This window comes from Micropterus salmoides, unplaced genomic scaffold, assembly GCF_014851395.1.
Source record: "Micropterus salmoides isolate LMB-PRFRI ecotype aquatic unplaced genomic scaffold, ASM1485139v1 Ms_hic_scaffold_1, whole genome shotgun sequence".
In the NCBI taxonomy this organism is placed as follows: Eukaryota; Metazoa; Chordata; class Actinopteri; order Centrarchiformes; family Centrarchidae; genus Micropterus; species Micropterus salmoides.
Genome location: NW_024040040.1, coordinates 37436530 through 37460845, shown reverse-complemented (window position 1 = coordinate 37460845; position 24316 = coordinate 37436530). Strand labels below are relative to the sequence as shown.

The following is a 24316-nucleotide window of genomic DNA, read 5'->3' as shown; positions in this document are numbered from 1 at the left end:
TAAACCTATGTACAGCTGCGCTCACTATGGGGAGCTGTGTGCTATCAGTGTAATTCACTGAGAGTACATCTGCTGGCTGGGCTGTGACCTCCACACTAGAGGAGGGAGTGGGTGTGTAACACTGCAGGGTCATTGTTAAATCTCTCTCACTCCTACGGGAATCCGCTTCCTGCTGTGTGAGAGTGTGTGTATGTGTTTGCATTGTATGTGTGTGTGTTGATGTGTGTACGTGTGTGTGTGTTCTCTCCAGGGTGAACGAAGGTGGGGTGGTGTGTGTATGGGGGGGATTAAGCTGACTTAAGAAAATTACAAATGAAAGATTAAGAATAATTCTCATGTGGCGTCTCATAATCATTTTTTAATCAGCGAGAGGGGTCAAAGAAAAGAGACAATGACAGAGTGACAATATGAGAGCAAAGATAAGAGTGAAAAAGAAAGAGAAGAGGGTGCGGCAAGGAGGGCAAGGTAAAAAGGATGGGAGCAGAAAAAGAGAAGGTGAGAGGGTAGGGAGAAAAATGAAGAGCAACAAAAGAAAGGCTCAGAAATAAAAACAATACGCAGATGGCATCAGATATATGAGACTAAACAGATAAAACTGACCATGTGAAAGATGAGGGGAAAACTGACTAACAAGCTTGAGGGCAAAAATATTAAAAAGGAAAATACTTTGACACACCCTCAGGATAACTTTTATTATTTTGCATTTTAATTGGCTAATGTGTCAAAATGATCAGATGTGTATCTCTGTGTTTCATTTATACCTAGTATCTATTTCACTCACCTAGACCAGATCCAAGAGCAGCTGCAGTTGCAGGATCTAGCTGGAATGGGTTAATCATCATCTGAGTGTCTGGGCCGCTGCTGCTGGCTGGATTCTCCAGTTTTACACCTGCTAGGCCCATGTTTTGAGCCAGGTAGTACTGGTAAAGCTCTGCTTCGGCCGGGGCCAGGCCCAAATGGAGGCTGTGTTGGATCTGCTTCATGTTCTGCTGCAGCAGCATCATGTTGTGCATGTGTTTCTCACTGGTCATATGGATCCGCAAGTTCCGCGCCACGTTGGTCTCATAGTCACACACCTGTTGGAAACAAGGCAGGATAATTAAATGTATTAGTGTGTCTGACTGCTAGTTTGTTTATCATCATCAAAGCATTGTTTTATACATCAAAATAAATTACATTCATTACTCTAATTACTTTTCATCAAAACATAAGGTCAATTTATCATTTACATTTATACCTGTATAATGATCAAAATGGGCACCGACAACAACAGAAGCAACAACAACCAAATCTTAGTAAAATACCTGGAAATAATACTAGAATGTCTAAGAAATCCTCTTTTATAATGACCAGAGGTTAGATTATGTGTCCAAGACAAATAATAGACATAGTGATGCAGAAGGAAATAACTGCCTCATTGTGTAGACACTGAAACAAGCAAATTGGTATGTTGCTACCACAGCGCTACAATGACGCACAGTATCATTACCTCACAGCGCCATGTGGGCTTCTGTTTGGGCTTGGATGGCGAGGGTGCACCACAGCCTCCACTAAGGCTGGCACTGGGCACAGGATTGGCATGGTTGTGGTTGTACTGTGCCTCACTGCCACCGTTCTGGAGTGTTTGTACGTTGTTTAGATGCTTGTCTGACTGCATATGGATGCTAAGGTTGCCTTTGGTGGTGGTTGAGTAGTTGCATACCTAAAAGGGAAAAAATAATACAGTAATTCATGATATACACTATATGCATTTATGAGAAAATCTAGCTGATATCTGATAAAAGATTTTCTTTAGTCAGTCTTAAAGATAATTACCCTAACCTTTATAGCTGTGATAGTTGTTGTTATAAAAAAGAGAAAGACAACCACATTTATCCCTCTCTCCTTCCTCTCTTCTGACACAAAATTTTCAATTCAAAAGCAAATTGCATCATCTATATTGCCAAGATTATGATGTAAATTTTCTATCAGCATATGTCCACCAAACCCAGTGATCAGTTTTGGTAAAAGATAAAAGTTGCCTCATAACACCCAAACCAATAAAAATGGTTAAAAACCACAGGACATTAGGACTTAAGAGAAAACATAAAATCATACAGATTAAAACTGAGATGGACAGACCTCACAGCGGAAAGGCTTGTATCCACAGGTATAGCTTTCGCCTCTGGCTAAACGCGGGTGAGGCTGTCCTGTGCGGCAGTAAGCACATGATCCACCAGACTCTGGATGTTTCTCCTTCATGTGGGCGTCCAGTGTCTGCTGGTACTTGTAGTGCCAGTTACACTTGGGACACTTCAGCGTCTTGCAGGAATTACGTGAATGCATCATCGTCATATGCCCTCCCAAAGACCGTGAGGATCCCAAGACTGTGTCACACTTTGGGCACTCCACCCCACTACCTGGGGACCCTTCACCTGGACCAGGGGTACCAGGTGTCCCTGGAGTTCCAGGGGTACTGGGATTTCCTGTGTGTTGATGCAGAGGCCCAGGACTCTCATCATCTCTGCGCAACATCATCATGTCAAGGGGGTGGGAAGATGGCGACGACTCATCCCGTCCTGCCAGGACTTCACTGGTTGAGTCGTTGCTGCTCTCCCGCTCTCTGGCAGCTGCCAGGGCAGTGGACAGATGGCTCTTCTCCATCTCCAGCTTCTCACACACAGGCAGGGAGGAAGAGGAGGTTGATGCAGGGCCTTTGTTGTCAATGTTAAACTTTAGCACACTGTTGGAAAGGGGGGAAATACTTTGGTTTAAGAGAGGGAAATCTTTGCTACTCGTGCTGTTGGCCCGCTGGCCTGTCATTGCCATGGTCATGGCCTGTTCCTCCTCCTCATCTGCCTCCATTTCTACTCCACCACCATTGGAGTAAGCATCGTCATCCTGCTCTGGACTTTCTCCCCCCACTGCACTGGGCTCCCGCTTGATGGGCGGGTACTGGCTCAGGTCCGGCCCATTGGGTTGCAAAGTGCATGTGTCCCTAACGTGGCCCTTGCAGTCACTATCAGAGTTCTGACCTTCCAGGATGCCACCAGTGGCAGCAGCAGCAGAACTCCCACTTGGGGTTCTGTGGGCACCAGCCCCTCCCCCGAGGTTTGGGTTGGTCTCAGCCTTTGGCATGGTTTGGGATCTGGGGGTTTGGTCATTGGAGGAGCTGCTGGCACTACCCTTCAAGAAGGCAAAACCTGCCTGAAGGGAATCAGCATTCTCCCCACTACTGTGGAAAGCATTCCACAAGCTGCGGAGCCCCGTGTCTGGCCCTAGGAAGTTGGCAGATGTGGGAAAGTGGGGTAGCACAGAGTTTGGGGGGGTTTTTGGTTCCAGAAAGCTTATAAGAGGTTCTTTGTCCTTGCCGATGCCCTGGATGATGGCGGAAACGTGCTTGTTGCTCAGCAGCTTCTGCTCCTGATCATTCAGGGTCATACGGTGGTCATGGACAGCATGTGTCACGAAGGAACGGCTGTAGCCAAAAGACAGCCTGCACAGGAAACACATCAGCACAGGCTTCCGCCGTCCATCGGCCACGCAGCCCTCAAACTTGGACAAGTCCACATTGTTGGGGACATCTTTGGACACACAGGAGTTTTTGGCTGCACCATCCGCCGTCAGATAGTCTTTATCATTCTTGTGGCGGAGGTCATAGACACGGAAACTGTGCAACACGGGACCAGCGCCCACCAGCCCTCCAGCTGAGGTATTTGGGAAGGAGGGGTGGTCGGTCGCTAGGGATTTATTTCCCAGGGATGAGGCGATGTGGAAAGTGTTGATGATCTGGGGATAGAAGGACATGGGTGCAGCGGGCTGCTCCAACCGCTCCCCCCCTGGGCTCAGGCCACTCTGGCCACTGCTGACCTGGGCATTGGGGAAGGTCTGGGGGGACAGAAGGCCCCTGAATTGGAGAGACCCAGAGTGCCCCCCCTGGTTGCCACGCTGCTCTTTGGAGTCCTCCAGGATGAAGGCAGAGCCATCGGGCTGGTAGATGATCTCGCTGCACATGTTCTCCACATCACTATCCTCTTCCATTTCCATCTCGCTGTTCATTTCCCCCACTTCTGCAGCACCCACCTCACGCTCTCCATCATCTTCACTCTCCTCCCCTACCATTCCTTCAATCTCCTCACCCTCCTCGTGACCTCCAGTGGTAGGCAGGCGGGCATTGGGGCAGTGGTGCTCCATGTATTTTTGTAAACTGGAGAAGGAACTAGAACATTCGTTGCAGGGGATCTCCTTTGCCGGCACCACAGGAGATGTGGCAGGGGCAGAACAGTCCGAACCCAAAGCTGCTCCTCCTCCTACTCCTGGTAAAGTCCCGGTAACACTCCCTTTGTTACCGGTAGTAAAGCTTTCTCTCCGACTCTGTTCACTTACAGGGTCGGTGGTTGCACTGACAGTGGTGGGGGTAGCAGTAGACCTCAGCGGGCTCACAGCGGGCTCTCCAAGGCCATTCTCCAGCTCTCCAATGGCGGCAGGTGACAACTGGTTGTTGTTGTTGGCGACACTGGTCTCCATGGCGACGGAGTTGTCCTCAGCAGCAGTGTCCAGCCTTTGGCCACCATGTTCCTGCTGCCGCGACGAGACCATAGGGGGAGAGTCACAAGTTGCCATGACGACCACTACATAGGGATCTCATCTCATCCAGCCTAACAGGGACCTGAGTTTGGGGAAAATCAGAAATAAAAACAGACATTTAGTAAATGGTGTTTACAAGCAGATGATGTTGGATCATTCAAAACTAAGTTTATTCTAATCAATTCCTCAACTTACTCTCACCCCACATTCAACCCTAGTAATAACTGTGTGTTGTTGTAAGCCTCATTTGGATGAGAATGATATCTGTGGAAGAGGTTGGCGATTTTACTATCAGTAATTTCAATCCAATCCAGAGGGCATATGTTCGTGATTTTTCTGCCGCTAACTAAGTATGAATTGATGCATGATTTTCACGCAGAACCTTGTTCACAAATTGCCTCCTGTAATTTGGAAATTTGTCTTAAGTGCTGTCCAAAATGATGTAAAGTTACAGTGATAGTGGCAAATATTTTGGTAAGCAAATTCTAAGATACTAATCCACTCCAAATGGGGCTATGCACACCAAAGGTTCCTCAGTTGTATCTTAGATGCAACAAAACAACATGACAATTATCTACTTCTGTACTGCCTACCACGTACTAGAAATAAGAACCGTGTTAACTTGCTAATACCATGACAATTTTTGAAAAGTGGAGAAATCCATTATTAACTGCTCCTACTTGCATCTCTGTCTTATAACTGGCACCTTGCCACAAACAAAGAAAAAAAGGCATCCTTGAACAAAAATTTTGTCTCTCAGTAGATAAGTTTAAAGGAATAACCCAATTGTCTAATAAAAAGACTCTTTGATTGATATACCACTGTGCAACACTGGAAGCTGGAAGCAGTTTCACCTTGTTGTGTCCTGTGTATGCTAATGCTGTGTTAAATGATTATGATGCCAGGTTAGTACCAGCTAGCTTTGCACACTCTCAAAATAGCAGTTGTGGACAACATAACTAGCACACAGAGGTAACACATACAATCAGGTTTATCAAATAAAGAAAAGTTAGTGCCTTCTTATAAAAGGAAGAGTGAATTGGAATTAGAGCAGTCTTCAGTCATCAGCTAAATCAGTCTTGGCATGTTCTTACCAGTCAGGAGTTGCTAATTAGGCAGCCCGTATTAACCTATTAATGCAATGAAGGTATGACTTAGACTCTGTGTGGACAAGGAAAGTAAGAAACTCTTTACTGTGCAGCTAATAGTGTGACTGTACTTGAGCCTGTACTGTACTGTAGAATACCGCCTGTTGGTAAATTTTCTACATGAGGGTGCAGATGCTAGAACAAATTAGGCTATTAAAGAATATTTACAATCATATTTCAAATGTCTTTTCATGCAGGTGCAATAAAGGAAAGAAAGAGAGAAAGAGACACAGAGAGAGAGAAAGAGAGAGAGCTTCCATGAGGAATGATGTTTGGAATACCAGTGAGATGTTATCAGTGCTGGGCGGCTGCCCATCTCTCAACCCCTCACTACTTCAATCTCTTGGCTTTTCACAACAAGGCACAAATGCAAAGGCATACACAACCACACGCACACAATGTAGAAAAAAAGCCTCCTAATCCCACAAACACACAGCACCCCACTGTCATTTCATAGGCACAATTTCTGATAACCTAAAGAGTACAAGACAAGAAAAAAACAAAGCCAATCACTGAGAAAAAAAAACATACTAAAAGCTTGCGAACCGAAGCCTCATAGCTACTAAGGAGAAACAGCTTTCTTGTTCAGCTAAATGCAACAAATGAGAACTAGTTGTGCATGCCAGTGCTTTTTCACTTGATACAGTACCAGCGCCTTTCAGATGCTTGCGTGTAAATGAGCTGGCATTAAAAGAAAGCTTTAAAGAGCCATGTTAACCTTTAACCCAATCCACCTGCTGCTTAATTCTCCCTCTCTTTTTCTACACTCCCTTTCTCTCACAACAAAGCTTCAAAGCAATTAGAGGATTAATCCGCAACAATCCAGGGCTAAACAAAGCCAGTAGGAGGGACAGTAAAAGCGTGAGGAATGAAATCAAACATGTGTGTGAGTATGTTTGTGGGTGCATGTGTGTGCACGCGCTATAATCAGGTCTAATCTGACATATCCCAGAGATGATTCCATGGGGACTAGTGATAGATTAAAAGAGAGAAATTATGTTTTTTCTCTGTGTGTCTCACTCAGTTTCTGTCTCTGTATTCGAGAGATTAAAGAAAAATTCACAAGGAGCAGAAAATTAATTTTTGGCCTTCTGTTCAGCATGGATGTGGCAAAAGACAGGAGGTAGATGTGTTACATGTCTATGACAAAATCACCTAAGCATAGTTATGTACAGTCAGGCAGTCTTTTACTATCCTGATGCAGTAAACTCCACCCAACTGTTCAAAACAAACATTCCACTGTTTTTAAACTCACGCGACTTTTAGCCCAAGACACAGATCCTGAACACAAAAACCATGGACGAACCTGTCTACATGTTAACTCACACCTGTAATTGCAAAGAAATCAGCAGCTATTAGCTCTGTGTTCTAAACAGGTGAAATAATTGAAACATGCCAAATATGTGTCATAACACAAGAATGCATGGTATTAACACAAACACACTGAGAGTGTTTCACCACAAATGTATGTCGCAATATTAGATATAGCTGAACTGTCTGTATGGCAGAAGAAGAAAACAAAATGAATTTGGCAGTAGGGAAATGATTATATAAAATAAAGGTGTATCCCACATCCATTTAGTTATTTTTACCATAAATCATCAATTACGCTCACCTTGCGCCAAAACAACACACTGAGCTTGTTACATATATTTCATTTTTCCACCACTGTCCCTCTTACCAATGCTTGTGTTAAATGTGATTGAGGGTAAAGCTGTTCAGAAGCAGTGGGTTTGAGAGCTAATGCGACATATACGACAGGATTTACTACTTGTCAGTGGTGTCATTTCACTGCTTATTTCATTGGGGAGCAACCCCTTTGAATTGTAGCTCGGACATAAAACACTGTGGTTTATGAATTATGCATCTCCTAACGCTTTAAGTATGGAATTATGTCTTATGGATAAGTCAATGTGTTAAGCACTTGGCACTGACATATCACCCCTAATGTTAACAGGTTAGCAGCCGTTTACACGTGTGCTGCCTGCCAATAATAACGTAACTGTCCATTAATTTGTTATCTCATATCATTGTCCTAATTGAACCCATGAACTATGCCTCCAACATAGCTTTTTTGCATTTCTTTTAATAACTATTTGTGGAAAATATGCACTGTGGAAAAGGGCATGGTAAACTACATAAACACAAAATATAAGTACAGTGACCATTCTGCACAAATTGCATGTTCAGATCTAGCATGGAGGGATAAAAATACAGCATACAATATATATGAACAGAGTTTCTGTGAGGGCACTGAAAAGAGTCTCCTAATAGTTGAACCTTATGTGGGGACTGGATGCCAGATCTTAACTAAAATGCTTAAGTCTTAGCTCTTAACTCAGTCCATCCTCTTGTTATGAAAGAGCAATGTGGTGCAATGCGGCCTGGTGTAGGCTTTTGAAGTCATCCTGATCCATTCAGCATGCATTAATTTGGCATAGTTAGAACAGAGAAGAAATGAGATGTCTGGTCTTGTTATCAAGTGAATATAATATTTTCCTGTTCTACCTTTCCAAGCTCAAAGTAACATTTTGGACACCAAAATCTTCCGACTTGCGCAGATCAAAACAGTAGCTTGTAATCAGCTACATAAAAGCTGATTACCTGACATTTTGTCTTAAGAATAAATTGATAGGAAAGTTATCTGGAGCTTTGCTCCATTCCCCAGGCTTCACACCTTTCACAGCAGTAGTGCCCACTACTGCTTCTTTTAAGGCAGATCATGTTACTGCTAGCTAAGAAACCTTCCTCCCTCTCTCTCTCTCTCTCTCCCCCACTGGCTTCCTTTGCTCTGCTACCAACCAGACTACTTTCATTTGACAGAGCGCAATAGATAGACAGATACATAGAGAGAGAGAGAGAGAAACTAACAATGAAGCACAGGTTTTTCCACACTGCAGAAACAGTTCCCTTCTTTTAACAGAAGAACAAAAGAGATGGCCTGAGCGGCTGCTACCTCTGTTTTTTAATTAAGCATGTCCCCTTGCTTTCACAAGCATGCACACGGACACAAGCTCACACCCACCCTTACACAAACACATACACTAAGGTAATTAAAGTGGCAGATCAAATCCAGTGAGAGGCAAATAATAGCCCAGGAATGCCTGGTTTGGACACTGCTAGTTCTGATGGGAGAAAGGGACTAAGAGACTCCTTGGCCTATTGTTTTTCTCCCCCCTCCCCTCCTCTCTCCTCAATCCCTCCATCTGCTTTTCAGTAGCTCCCTCAGAGACAGAGAAGCTGTCTAAAGCAGGGGATTTCTCCACATTTTAAAATTTTCTCTGGTTGTCCTTTAAACACTTCCGATAGAAGATAGAAGATATAAGTTGGATCCTTTATCTTACAGAAGTCAGAGAGTGGACATGGCCATCATCACAGACTATTCTTCAAATACAAATGTGCTGTATGAAAGTCACCACAAAGGCCAAAACTGCATTTGTTAGGGCTCGTGTCAATTATAAGCTTGTTCAGCTGTAATAAATGTGCTGATAATACATGAAGTGTTACAACAACATGTCCACAGAGCAGACTTGAGGTACAGAGTCCTGAGTCTCCTCCTGCTTTTGTCCTCCTGTCAGACTACCATGCATTAGCCAGTGGTGCAGTCTGTTAAATGCTAAACCTGTAATTGCAGTGTCGCCACATTGCCGACTTTGTTTACACAGGGATCTGTTAGGTTCAAATTCTTCATCACTAACTGTCCGATATTTTACTGCAAGGGTAGACAGTGCTGTTAATACGGCTGTGAATATTTATAAGATCTGTAAACACTGGAATTAGGCATATCTGTGTTTGGGATGTGGTCATCTGAGTTCTAAAATGGTTATTTTCCCTCTACTTGTCAAACTGTTTGGGTACATATGTGAGCACAGCTAATAACGGGTGAAATTAAATCCAGGCTGAATTTTTAAGGTGACCCATGAAAGCTAGCAAAGTCAAACAACAAAGTCAGAAGACAGCGTGATACTACAGCTATATGTCCATTCCTTGAGGTCTCTTAGAAGGTCATCCCTCTCTCGGCATGTGGCCCCTCAGTCTAACACCAAATCTTCTATCAAAATGTCACCAAGCGTTAGCCAAAGACAAAGGCGAAGGGCGCTGTGAAAGCCCCTGCATCCATCTCCCACTGTCAGTGCCATGAATAGGCCTACTCTGGTCTAATTAGACCTGTTTATTTGTTGCCATGCAGAAATGGAAGGATGAAAAACGAAGTGGATGAGGGAGGACGGGAATTATCTCCTCCCTCACAATGCAAGAGGAGTTTCGGCTGCCATCAAAGAGCGCTGATGCGTGCGTGCACAAACACATCTGCACACATGCACACAATCACAGAAGAAGGCCTAATGCTCTCTGTTTAAAGTCTTAAATGAAAAGACAGAGGGGGGAAATTGCAAAAGGATGAGAGGGGGAGGGCTTTTGCGTGACCAAGTGTTTTTTGTCTTCTTTACTTCTTACCCTCACAAAGGGATTTCATGCAGCCCTTGTTTGTTGCCTGGAGGTGTAATATTAGAAGCTAGATGCAGTAGATCTCCCCAATGCGCCCCACACCCTTTTCTGTCCGCCTGTCCTCTTCCTTGTGTCTCCCTTGTGAGCAAAGGCCTTCATTACCAAAAGGCACCTTATCATTATTGTAAGGCGCGGCCCAGACACCTAAAGCAAGCGCCACTCCATTTAGCACAGGAATCTTGTTCAACAAATTACCTACTCCGCAAAAATGCCTTTTAGCAAATCAAAATCAAAATTACGCCTACATGAGCAATGATCTCCGATTGTAGAAGGAGGCAAAAGAATGAAGAGAAAGGTTTAGAGGAGGAGGGGGAACTAGGACCATTAGAAAAAACATAGAGGACGGAAGTAGCCTTTTTTTCTTTTCCTAGGGTAGGTATGCAGGTTATATCCCTCAGGTTGATGACAAGTAAATTGGTCTCATTGGTTGCTCAAGTAACATACACCCAACTGCCCCCAGGTCCTTACCTGATATTTCATTGTTAGAGGAAAAAATATATATGGGTAACATTGAAAATGATCAGCAACATGTGAGATGAGTGCATCATTGGAAACAAAAACAGTATGTAGTATAAAGTATACAAAAAAATAACTCATTCATCAGGGGAGAACAAATAGTCAACACAGGGGTAATGTTTGTCTTTTTTCTCTCTCTCTCTCTCAGAGCAACAAGGGAATCATATCACTCAAGCCACGGATGGGTCCTAAAATCTGATTTAGGATCAGATTACACCAGCCCCCATCCTAACTTCAACCAGGATGAGGTGAAAACATCTATCATGTCCTCCAGTCACTGCTTAGATGCAACCACCTCAAAGACTCTAGGATATCCTATTGAGTTTAAAGCCCAGTTAAATGTATTTCTGTTATTCATTTTTTCATTATACTGTGGATGTGTATCATAGGTCAATGTCAGTGTTTATCTGCTGCTTGTACAGTTTCATAGAGACTGTAAATTTAATGGATTAAAGACAACTTTGACTGGATTTAACATTTTTACAAATGGACTTTGGGCTTACACAGTCCAGTCTAAATATATGCACAAGTCTCACGCCTTTGAAGAGGAAATATTTCAAACTAAACTCAAACTGAAACATGAAAATAAACAGTCAGACACTGCTGGGTCGCAGTCACCACTTACTGCCCTTGCTAAAGATTTTTCCAGCATCAAAGGCAAAGCCAATCTACATAGCTAATGCCTCCATTTTTTTTACTCCCCTTCCTCGAACTCAAAACAGCAAAGGCCGAGGGGAGTGAAAAAAAAGTGGGGATTTTTCTTTTGCCGGCAATCTGGAAACACTCTCTAGTTAATTAGGGTTGATTGGAAATGAACCGCACAAACAAAGGGCAGCCTATGCCCCGACTATTATGACCGTGCATGCGTGCGTACACGTGCACGGGGAGGCGGGGGGGGGCGTACTATAACCACCTTAGAAGTGCACGTTGGTAGAAGCTCCACTCTGTAGACTCTTCCCCTCGCTCTCTTTACCCCCTCTACCTCCACCCTCCAGATTAAGGGAATGCACCGCCAAAGAATGTGTGACGACCTCCACTGCCACAGAGCAAAACTTCCAGCCCCTGACACCACAAAAGGCAAGAAGGTAATTAAGTTTGAAAGAATAGAAGCACTGCCACAAACAATGCGCCAGTGTCCATGGGGAGGGATTGAAAGGGGGGGGGTTGGTGTGTGTGTGTGGGAGGGGGGGGCAAAAAAGCCATTAACATTCAGTGGCCGGGTGAGAGAGAGGAAGGAGGGCAAAGGGGAACTGAGGATGGCATTCTCTCTCACTGTGCTTCTCCCTGTCTTTCTCTATCGCAGCACGACTTATCTGTTCATTCTTTTTATTTATCTCTCTTCTTTTTATTTTCTCTCAATCACCCTCACATCTGGTTGGGACCCCCCCCACCTCTACCCCCAGCCTTCCCTCCCAAATCACCCCTCACTACACTGCAACAGCTCTCCAATGCTCTTTTTGGCCCCTTTGCCCTGCCTTGTTGTTGCCCTCTATGTGAGGGGTGCCCCCCTACAGCCAACATACTCACACACACACACACACACACACACACACACACACACACACACACACACAACTTGTTTATTACAACTCTGGCTGTTGATTATCTCTTTTGCAAGGCTAGGTGTGACACTTTGCATACACTCAAACTTGAGGTCAGAACTAGCTAACAGTGATACACACAATATGTCAGTTAGTTACCACCTGAGAGTGCTAAGAGCTAACTAGATTACCACCCTACACACTCAAATTCACACACACACACACCATACAAACACAAAACATACACTGGGAGCTTTCATCTTTTTTGCCACATCTCCTGCAAAGCAGTTTAACTCAATTAGTAAAGAATGTAATTTTATTTACAGACTCCCAAGTAACTTGTAGCACACACATACACACACCCAAAGACTCACACAGTATAAGCAAACTGTCCCTCTCCCACGTGGTTGGAACTAAGAAAGAAGTATTCATTGCTCTTGCATGTGTGTCAGTCTGTGTGTGTGAGTGCGCGTGTGAGCGCGTGCATGTGTGTGTGCGTTCGGACAGTGGAAAGATCATGAGACACATTTACGTCAGATGAGTGAATCAGACAAACCGCTGCTAATTTCAATGAGGGCTTCTTTTGAAGAGAGAAGAAGGGTGAGAATGAGAAGTTAAAAGTCAGGGAGAGGCAGGCTAACAGTGACAACAATTGGTAAGTAAGCAAGAGATGGTTAAGCAAAAGCAAAACTGTGTGTGTGTGTCTGTGCACATGTTGAGACATCCTGTCCAACTCTTTTTCTACACAGTCGAGGAAAGCAAGTCACCAACTAATTGTGGTTCAGCGGCGTTATGTGTTTAGTAATCTGCCCCTCTTTGTCTCTGCGTCTCACCGGAGACATGGATTAGTGCTAAAATGATGACTGCTTAATCCTTGATTTGCCTGTGCTAAATAAATATTAATCTAGCCTGCTCATCGTGCTCTTGTAAGGTACAACATACACAATATGAAAGGGCTTAGATGTTACATAAATCACAGCCTTATCTTTTGGATGGGGCAAAGGCATGCGACCACACACACACACACACACACACACACACACACACACACACCTCCTCTTTTGCAATAACATAGCAAGTTGAAGGGGGTGCCGGGTGGGATTATTTGTCAAGTGAAATTGATAATCCTGCTAAATACAAAGCCTGAAAAAAAATCTGAGAATACATCTCAAATGCATTTTCTACTGCAGTGTGTAGATGCACACAATTATATGCCACCCCAGGAAAAAAATAACAAATATCACTCATTTGTGTTGATTCAGACCCCTCTCTTTCTCTCACTCTGCCTCTCAGCAGGTTTGTTTAGAAAAAATACTGCTGGGAACATAAAAAATGAAAGCTACCATTGCTGGACTCTCTCTCTCTCTCTCTCTCTCTCTCTCTCTCTCTCTCTCACTCACACACACACACAAACACACACACTTAAATTGACAAGGCTGTGGTAGTGCAGCGCAGAAGAGGTTAAGCAAACACAGTCCACGTCAGTCAAGGATAGCACACACTCACAGACAGACACAGAGAGCAGTCTCTGACGCAGGCATTTCACATCCACCTGGCAAATATAAACGGCTGGTTATACTGTATCAACTACCATGAGCCTCAGATTCTCCGCTTATTTTAAGCTATGATAACTGCGAGGCCTGTGAAACAACTTGTATGTGTAATTTTTTTTTCTCAGCACTCAAAAAAATCGCATGATAAATTCTCATTACAGGCACAGCAGTCTGAAATGAAAAACATTTACAAGTTCTTTTCCAGCACTTAATCAGTTTTGCAAGAGCAGTAAGTCCTGCTGATGTTTTGGAACCTATTATAAAGCATTACAAACGAATGTAGCAACTCCGGCTACTTGTTGCCCAAAGTTCGTTCTTTTTTAGGAAAGGAAGAAAAAATGTCACCAATGTTGCCCTATTTGGTGAAAGATGTCAAGTGACAAAAAACATGCCCAACAATACTGCTAGTGATAGGATAGTACATATTAGTCAATGCATTAGACCACAGCAGTGTGATTGCTGGCTGACTTAAATCCTGTTATTACTCTATTTGGGTCTGAACAAGTAGGGACATCTTGTCTGTCCACTGTGTTAAAGTCAGGATATTTATGTTTGCTTAACCTGTTCTTATCTGTCTAACTACACTGTCAAACACAAGAGAAGAGGACATCTGCTTTTACAGTTAACCGTAAGGATACAGAGACACCTTGCTAATTGCAGACATTTCTCTGACATGGCGACCAAACCTTCCAGTTCTTTTCCAGGGGTAACAATAAAGTTTAAAGTTCAAACCCCCACTGTTTTCTAAAGACGGTACTCGGCGGGACCCTAGCCCTGTTATTATCTTCATAAACATAATCATAGGGCAGGTATCCTGACTGACGCCACAAGCTATGTGCTCCTCACTTAAACATCTCCCAAGCACTCCTCTGACACGCCACAAAAAGACCATTAATGTCTCAAGCATTTCAACAGGAAAAATGTGCGGGCCTTGCATAAGAAAAAGCGCAGATGAACACACATTTAGGAACGCCGGTGTAAAGAGATGGGAGCAGGAATAAGGGATTTGTGGAAAAACACACAAAACACAACTGCACACATACCTTTTGGCTTTCCAAGAGCTCGAATACTCGTGACAGGTCTAATTTCTGGACCCAGGGAATTACTAATTAACTTAAGCTTTTGGCTCTCTGTTTAATTAGAGAGGTCTCCAAATGAACTTTAGACCAAAGCCATTTGCTTTTTAAACAAACCCCCTTTTTCTGACAGCTGTTGTGAGTTTGCCCTCTTCTCACAAAAACCACAAGGAAAGCACAGTTGTTATTTATGCCATCATAGGCTCTTTTTCTGGTTGCCGTGGGAGGGAAGAAAGAGAATGGGGGGGGAGCAATGGAGTTGAAAAGTGTACATTTTAATTGGATTTCACTACAAACAAACAACTGTCAGATGTAATTAGCGTGGTTTTAGATTAGCACTACAATATTCCTTTATCAAATAAACACCATGTCACGCAAATCCAGGGCCAGCCCGCTGAGAGGGAACCGAGATGAAATGGACCCATTACCTTACTGTTCGCTGTAGGAAATAACTGCTATTAGATATAAGTGACACATTAAAATATTGCAATCTAACATGTAAGATTAAAAAAAACCTCAGTCACTCTGTACTTACTGTTAAATTATCAATATGAAATGAGGGTCTCTTTCTTACTGTCTAGCTCTTTTTTCTCTGTATGTATGTACGACAAGGCAGCTGAAGACCAGAGTCAGCAATGTCTTCTTTTTTTTTTTTGCTCTCTCTCAAACACACACATGCACTCACAGATGACGATAACGGCAAAGCAAAGCCACATTCAAGCATGTTCGTGGGTTATTTTTAAATTATACATAACATACATCCTGAAAAAAGCAGGCAATCACTCTATTCTCTAGTCTTTTAATAAAATATCTGCCATTTCTTTTACAATATTACAAAAAGGTATAAGGATGAGTGTCTCTGACAAGCCAAAAAGAACACCGGGCCATCTATCACCACATCTTGACACTTGTTTAGGTATTGTGTTAAGGCAGCGGTCCATTCTTCAGCGATACTTTGCTTTACTTTCCTCCAAAGCCCTCCTATATCTGCTCATCTTAGCTGGGAAGAAACACGGCAAAACTGCCCTCTTTATTTAGTCTAGAGGCAGAGAACTGATACATCAGTGAATCCGCTGACTAAACCGGCCTGTTAATACCTACAATTTCATATACAAGAACATTCCTGCGCCCGCTCTGCTCTTCTTCTGTACTGTCACAGAAAAAAAAGGAGTCTTTTTTTTTCTTTTTAAAAGCAAATAATTAAAGATTACTTGACGGCTGGTGCCAGGTCAGAAAAAAAAGGCAGGGTTTGAGAGGGATAGTGTTGGCTGGAGACTCTTTGGGGGAGTTGTGGAGACACATGTTTACATCCCTGTATTAGATCAGCCTGAGACCTACATTGGAAAAGGAAAGATTTCTTTTTTTAATACTGTTCATATATCCCTGGAGTTACAAAATGGTCCAGAGAAATATTCATATTTAGTGGGGGCAGGTGGGTGGACATTTTGGAAATATTTTCATCTTAAATCAAATAATTTAGTTTTATAATAATAATAATAATAATAATAATAATAATAATAATAATAATAATAATAATAATAATAATATTTGAAAAGGTCACAATGCAACTAGGGCTAATTCTTTGGTAAATTCTTCTCATCTCTCATTACACTGTTTGTTTAAGCCCACAAGTCATGCATAATTAATTAGCCACTTACTCCCTGACGAGCCCTGCCAATGGCCTTGATATCCACATGCTATTGCCTTCAGGAATACCACATGCCAATCATGCCACATATGAGCATACACATGCAGACACTTGCAGACGCTGACAAATATACACAAGTAAAATACAGGAACAAAAGAGAAATTAAGGGTGATTTGATACAGATATCCTGCTAAAAATACCATCATTATCTTATCTATAAAGACCCCCCCACACACCCCCCCGCAGATATATGGTATCACTCTCCCTTATTTCTCAAGTTTTGCTTGAGGTCTATTAATGTGCATTTGTCCTGTGACTGGGCTCTCTGGCTCTTAAACCCTGCCTTTGTCTTTAGCCAACAAGGAAGAGAATGTATCATTTGTCATGAGATGTCTTGTGCTATTGTGGTGTAGCTTTTCTCAAACCTGGGGAAACTTAGTCATTCATCAACTTCCCCCCCCCCTCTTAACTCATAGCTTGTCTTTTTTAACTTCTCTTTGGATGAGGTAGTTGTGCTTTTTTCTCTGGTTTTGATTTTATCTTGCCAGCTTTTACAGCTATGAAAATACTTCTGAGAGTAATCGATAAAATGTGGCATATAACCTTTTGTACTGTGCATTATTTTGTTGGTAAGTACAAGAGGGACAAACCTTTCTAAAACAAAAGCCTGCGGAATGCTGTGTTGAATATGTAAGATGAGGACTTTGAGCCACTCACATGGACTTGAAGGGCTAAGCAAGTGTCCTTCATAGTGACTGCATAAAGGAGTATAGCGGACAAGCAATGTCACAGTCTGAAAGGTAACTGCAGCTTCAAGCCTACACCAAATAGTTACATAAATACAGCAATAAAGTAAGAGTTTAGAAAATATCGAGGAGGAGGGACTTTCTCTTTGCATTCAAATTGCCCAATCACTGTTCTCCCCTCCCTACCTGACCACCACAGGAAAAAAAAGAACATCCAGAGATGCAAATGAAAGACGAGACAGAGAGCAACAGAGAACATGAGACAGACACCAACAGAGATCCACAAAGAAAGCAAATCAGTGAGAATATGAGAGAAAGAGAGAGGCCTCATTTTTTTCAACAGCCCATTTAATTTCACATAAACCTGAGAATCTTAGCCACCCCCAGGGCCCACAGGACCTCAGATCAAACAGAAAGAGTCCTCAAACACACGGCCCCGATTGTTCTTTCCCCACCCTGCAAAATCCCCCCACTTCCACTTTGAAATGAAAAGAATAAACATATTATTCTAAATGAAATACCCAGACCCATGTTTTTCCATGGTTAATATCCTGTATGAGATGGCTGATGCAAAATAGGCAGGAGAGCCTGAGAACGGGACGGAGCGCAGAGGGAAGAGAAAAATCCCCCTCTTTCTATTTTCCCTAAAGAGACTGATGAAGGCCTGGCGAGATGAGAGAGACAGACATAGAGACATGAGAGAGAGAGAGAGAGAGAGAGAGAGGGTAACGCAATCCTAACTGGCGAAGGACCAAGAGCAACAAAAACATTTAGATAACCGCGCTCAATAATGAACGATTTCAATGAGGACAAAAATTACATTTCCTACAGATAACATGCCCCCTTCCCATAACAGAGCCAAAAGAGCCCCGAAACCACGTCATGCTCAACAGTGGTGCACTGGTGTATTATGTTAAGGGAGGGTTGTAGTAACCATATTAGTATCCTTTTACCCCACCAGAGACAGTACTTTACTGGTTGTAAGAAGATAGAGTTGGCAGAGCTGAGAGAGACAGGGAGAAATATAGACCTTGTATGACAACTCGGCTAGTTCCAGTGGAAAAGCAACAAATTACTCCTCAACCGACTCGGCCTGAGCTGTAACGCTACCGGTAGCACGGCTCAAACGATTACCGATCTGCGATACACACTACAAGGGCCACTCAAAATAACACTCCACATACACATAACCAAGGATCGCTGCAGCGCACTTGATCCTCACAGGTGGTGCAGGTCACAGCGAAAACACCATCCCCACCTTTCCCATCCACTAAGCACTCACTTCCTTTCATGCCAAAGTCTGTCAAGTTGTTGAGAGGGGAAGAGGCAAGAAAAGAGGAGATATAGCGTGGAAAGGAGGCAGAGAAAGAGAGAGGGAGTCTTTGTCCTCCTCCACTCAGCTCCAGCACGTTTCCTCCTCGGGTCTGGCCAGCATTAGCATATGAAAGGCGAGGGAAGGCGTGCAAAAGGTCAAAGAAAGAGGATCCTGTCCAATGAGAGACAACAAAAACAGGCCACACCGGCCTTTGTAGCGTTCATGTTCTCCACTACCCAACCTCACGCCCCTCCCTTGACCCTGGATCATTTCCATACGCCAGATGCAATAGCAATGATGACGGTTGATCATAAATTACTCACAAAGTCGAGTCGGGTCATATGGAAGTCACGGTGGCAATTTTAAGCTGCGTCACCACCCTTGTGCCCCCTACTGCCACAACCACCAGAGCTCACACACACACACACGCAGGCATTCACATTAAACACACCTGCCTCGCAATTCCACAGTTCCCTCTACCCAGACAGTATCCAACCAAATCCTTAGCAAGCATCTCAACAAAGGAAAATGTAAGAACAGTGTAGTTTGATTTTATCCATGAAAGCCGCTCCCTTCCTTCCATGTAAATGCTACCTGAGTCACATCCATCCACTACATAATTGCACACTCCAGTGCTTTAGGGATGCAGTTTAGTATATACATGGAGGATTAGGGAGCCCAGAATTTACCAGTCTCCAACACAGTTACTCTATTATCATACATATTGCCTCACATGACAGCTTCCATCTGCTGGCATCCGAACAAACAGCCTAAAACAGCAGCCTGGTGTTTCCGGGTCCTCTCCAGTAAACACAGTCCGCTATAGGCAATGGTGACCAGAGACAGAGGGACTGTAAGGGGAGAGAGGGAAGAGAGGAAGGGAGGGAGAGAGAGAAGAGGGGTAGAGCATTTCATCTCTCTTTCATCTCTGTCACCCAGTCAAGCGTTCAATGCCCCATTCAGAGGCTGCCCAGCATTATGCAAAATAATGCTAATCCCCTTTCCCGTGCTTTCACACTTGTATAAACCGCCGTTCCTGCCTCTGAAAAGCAATTATATCAGTTTACGTTCCTGTCAAAAAACAGGATTAGCATGCAAGTACTAGTAGCACCAACTAGGCCCAATCTCTATCCACCTTTGGCTAGCGGGAAGCACAGAAAATTAAATGTTTGTCCACCCTCCTCCTTAAAAAAGAAAGTACTGCTGCTTGTTTGGGGGTAGCTATAAAGATGTGTTGTAATTAGATATTTGGATGGAATGAAAAGAAGGGCTGAATGTTTCAAAGGCAGAACTCCTTGTCCCTGTTATATAGGCCCAAACGTCGCTTTGCCAGAATCTCAGTCTTGTACAATAATCAAAAACAAATTCAGCTATGTCGCTACACAGGGCCATACCAGTCTCAGAGTCCCAGTCTCGCAGTGTGTTACACATGTGACACACACAGACTGAGACACACGACACACAACTGAACTGTTGTCGTCCCTTCCGACACATTGCCGCCACATGCGCACAACCTTGCCAGTGCATGGGCGCACATGCAAACGCACACACTGAGCAGACAAGGAAAGATGGCAGAGTATTTTTGAATATGCAAATGCTCATACAAGCGGAACATGTGTAAATAGGAGTCATTGTGTGCTGCTTTAATCTGGACAGTCAGGCCTCTTTCTAACCCTCTCATGTTTTAGGGGGAAAAGAATGCACACCCATCCTGACTGACGACAGATCAGGGGACATTAGTCAGCACAATTAGCCAGGTCGTCATGGCGACTAATGAAATTTGGCAAAGCGGCCAGCCAGAGACTTAAATGAGCTAGCTGGTTATGTGCTAGCACAGGGGGCTGGCTGCTGGCTGGCTGGCTGCTGGCTGGTTGCCTTACACACACCCATTATTCTCTTTTCTGCCGTGGTGGTACAATGGAGTCACTTGTATCTCAGCCGATACCCACCGGCGGTACAAGCTCTCCGCCTGACAATTTGCATATGTTAATATAATTAAGTGCTAATTACACTAAAACTCGCATATTCACAAGCACCCTCCCCGGGAGCTACGGAGGGGCTTGATCTCGTTCCAAGTCTTTAACCCTCCTCCGCCTCTCGCTCAGTCTGTGTGATAGAGAGAAAGTGTATGTTAGCGGTGGTGCCCCAGGGCTGACAAAGGAAGCCCCCCCACTCTTTGAGACATAATGCTGAGCTGCTGCGGACTTCTTAGCTTCTCCCCCTACAGGTCTTGCTGAGCCAGGAGACCCTGACTCTACTACTGCAGACCGTCACCCCTCTCTCTCTCACTCACTCTCTCTCACACACACACACACACACACACACACACACACTACATAACCAAGAGAATATCATACCTTACTCTATTTAAAATATTCAGCTGTTAGATAGCTCTTTGCATCAAAAACTGCATTCTTTGAACAGTTGCATAATAAGGAATAAGTGTTAAAGAGAGAGTCTGAAAAAGACAACTTGGCCCATCAGAGTCAAATAATAAGGTTGCAAAACACTGGTTGTGTGTATACGTCTTGCATGGAAACCTTAAAATTAAAAATGTATTATTTCTTTGTAAATACAACCACCCATCATTTGTGTGAGGAGAATGCTGGGTACATTGAGTATTGAAGCTGGTGACCAGAGTGATTGCAGTTATTGGAGCCATAGATGAGAGACAAAAAAAATCGACATGACTCCCCCCAGTGAGTATGCGTGTATGGATGTGAGAGTGTGTGTAGGCCTGCCGTTTTGATAATGGAGGACAGGCGGTTGTGCTTTTCACATCGTAATGGCCGTGAATCAGGGAGGAAGCCAAGCGGTCGTGCTACAATTAGAGCTCTTTTGTGCCTCTTCCTCTGTCTCTTTCTCCCTCTCTTTTCGTGTTTTCACTCCCTGACAGTGTCCCTATCAAGGGTATGTTAAAACAGTCTACTCTGCTCTGCTGCAAAGGCTGAATGGCGGAGGGGGGGACAGGGGGCCGTCTGGGGGGGCAATTCACACTGTGCTGCTGCTGGACACGCACGTACATACACACCAGATGGTACAGGAAGGAGGATTAAATAAACACACATGCACAGACACACACCTATTGGCAGACAGACGCCTCTGTGTGCACTGTCCCTTAATGAATGTCTATGGGGAGTCAAAGGGTCCAAGCTCATTTAGTTGACTCTCAATGAGATGCAGCATTATGACTATGGTAATACGCTCCTCCCTTCCCCAATAACCATACACAGGTCATTGTGTCAGAGTGATTCATTTCTATCACACACATACACCAGATGTTAATACGCTGGAGAGAGTAAATCTCTCCAATGGATGGCGATGGGCTTCTATGCAAAAAAGGCGAAAAGTGGAGGAGAAAGAGAAGAGGGGGAAAAAAATATTGTTATAGCAGTATCGCGTGTAGTATGCTATACTGTTTGCTCAAGCATGACGGCTGGTAATGCAGGTTTGGATGTAGCTCTATGTGTGTGTGTGTGCCTTTGAATGGGGGGGTTGGGGGGGGATCCCCTTAACTAATACCTGCTACTCGGATTACCATTGCGTCTTAAGTATTCAACCGGACTCATATTTTCCCTTTCTGCCTTTTTAGCCAAATTGGCTGTCTTTACACTGTAAAGCAGCGATATAGCCCTCCTTACTAAGGGCCTATGGGGGATCCACGAAGAAGAACATTAAAATGCAGCGATAGTCTTGTTGCAAAGCTCCTCTCTATTTCTTTCTCTCTCCCTCTCTCTTTCTGCAGCAAAGGCTTCTAAATCATCCAGCCTCCTCTATTAGACGGGAGACTTATTGAGGTAGAAACCATAAAAAATGAAGAAGGGAAATTTAATCCCTGAAATATTGATTTGCACATTAATATCAGATAGGCAGAGGGCAATCTAGCCGGGTGGAAATGACACATTGTCGACCCATAGGAGAGGCCCGAGCCAATCTTCTAGCTGCATGTGTCTTGGGCCCAGGAGTTATAGGACAGACTCAACCCCTGTCTCTCTCTTTCTCCCTCTCCCATCCTCTCCTCCTCCCAGTACCCTCTCATCCCTCTCGCCCCCCCACCCCTCCATCCGCACCCTTAATGAAGGCTGCAATGCTGAAAATGCATTAGCTTTTAATAATCAAGACGCATTTTCAAGCCAACAGCTATTGTCCTCCCAGGGCTGTCTGCCCATCTCTCACACTATATGTGTTTTTTTTATCCCTCCCCTCTACTGCTACGGGTAAAATGAACGCCACAAGCTGCTTAACTAACATGCAGAGATATACACACCCAGCCTTTGATAATACTAAGACATCCCGCACAGAAAAACAAAAACAAGGGGCCTGGGCTTCTGCAAACATAAACCTCATAAATTCTCTCATTTGCAAGACAAGAAAAATAACGTAGAGATTCTGTTATTATAGAGTGAGACAATACCATCATTAACTGATGAAATTCACTGCAATTAGACAGGATCATCTCCTTTCATAATTTCACTTTTTTGATTTTTTATCATTAGGCCTAGGCTGTATTTTTGTAATGAAATGTAGGATTTTATGCAGATGCAATTAAATCGTCAGGACAAGAGAGAAGACCCATCCTGTCCAAAATCAGTGTTCATAGTTTATCAATCTATAATATTGATCTGATTTAAGTTAACATTTAATGGATGGAAAAACAGGAATGTTTTTATTGAATCTATTTTGTAAATTTAAATTTTAACTTATGTTTTCACATACAATTATAATAATAATAAAAAAACAATAGAAATAATAATAACAATAAAATATGAATTGTTACTATTAAAGCAGGAACAACTGTCCTTATTTTCTGTTGGAGATTCCACAGAAAAACCTGTATTTTGATTAAAAAGTAGGTTTACACTCAATATATAAAAACCTGAATTAATGCAATTAATTATCCAACACATTTTAGTAGTATAACACATTTAGAAAAACTTTTTTAAAAAGACTCTATTTTCGGGGATAAATGCGCTCTGAAATCCATATAAAAAAGGCTGAAAAGCCGTGTATAAATAGACAGTCCCGTAAAAAGGTCGCCTACCCTACACCGTTCATCTCTCCACGCACACACACAATAACTACACCGTTACATACCCGGGTTGAAGACTGACTGGCCCCTTGGCCCTGATGTTTTGTTTTTTTCCCTCCCGTGCGATCGATGTCCCCCCTGTCACTGTCGCGTCCCAATCTAAGCCAAATCTCTCTGCCTACCTCAAAAAACACAGCCATCAGGGCGTAAAAAACACCTGAGAACCCGTGCATCTGCGCTCTGTCTGTAAATTAATACACAACACCAATCGACAACTTAAAGAAGATGTTGCAACCCGCATCTCTAGGAATTAACTGAGGTACAATTTATATAAGGAAATTACAAGCCCACCGACGCGGATGGGGGGGACCGAAGGTGGAAATGGAACTTGCTGACTATGGATGGAGGGCGTAATTTAAATTGTGTTAATATCAATAAATAACAATAGCGTATGATTTTGTATACACTCTGGTCTTTGAAATGCCGGTACTAAAGAAAAACAAGGGACCCAGGACTTGGCTGGCTCAAAAGGGACTCGCCGTTCTTTCAGCAGCCCAACGATCGCTCTCCCTCCTGGGCGACGAAACCACCCACGCCTCGGTAAAGTGAGACTACTTTTAAAGCGCAGCAGGTAATGATGTGTGGATCGGCAAATGCACGTTGCTTTTGTTA

The 24316-nt window shown here is 43.5% G+C and overlaps 1 protein-coding gene across 3 annotated transcripts in view; it reads right to left on the bottom strand.

Annotated features, from left to right (window-relative positions):
- The window catches only part of zfhx4 (zinc finger homeobox 4), an 81333-nt gene that overhangs the window by 55904 nt on the left and 1113 nt on the right, over positions 1–24316 (bottom strand). Inside the window, exons 1-4 of one of the 3 annotated variants that reach the window (XM_038726094.1) lie at positions 14874–15009; positions 2122–4648; positions 1490–1702; positions 782–1076 (exon numbers count right to left, since the gene is read on the bottom strand). In XM_038726094.1, coding sequence (XP_038582022.1) covers positions 782–1076; positions 1490–1702; positions 2122–4602 — 2989 coding nt within the window. In that variant the 5' untranslated portion in view covers positions 4603–4648; positions 14874–15009. Of the gene's footprint in view, positions 1–781; positions 1077–1489; positions 1703–2121; positions 4649–14873; positions 15010–24316 lie in introns of those variants that run through there. The other 2 variants (XM_038726083.1, XM_038726103.1) reach the window with 2 other exon arrangements.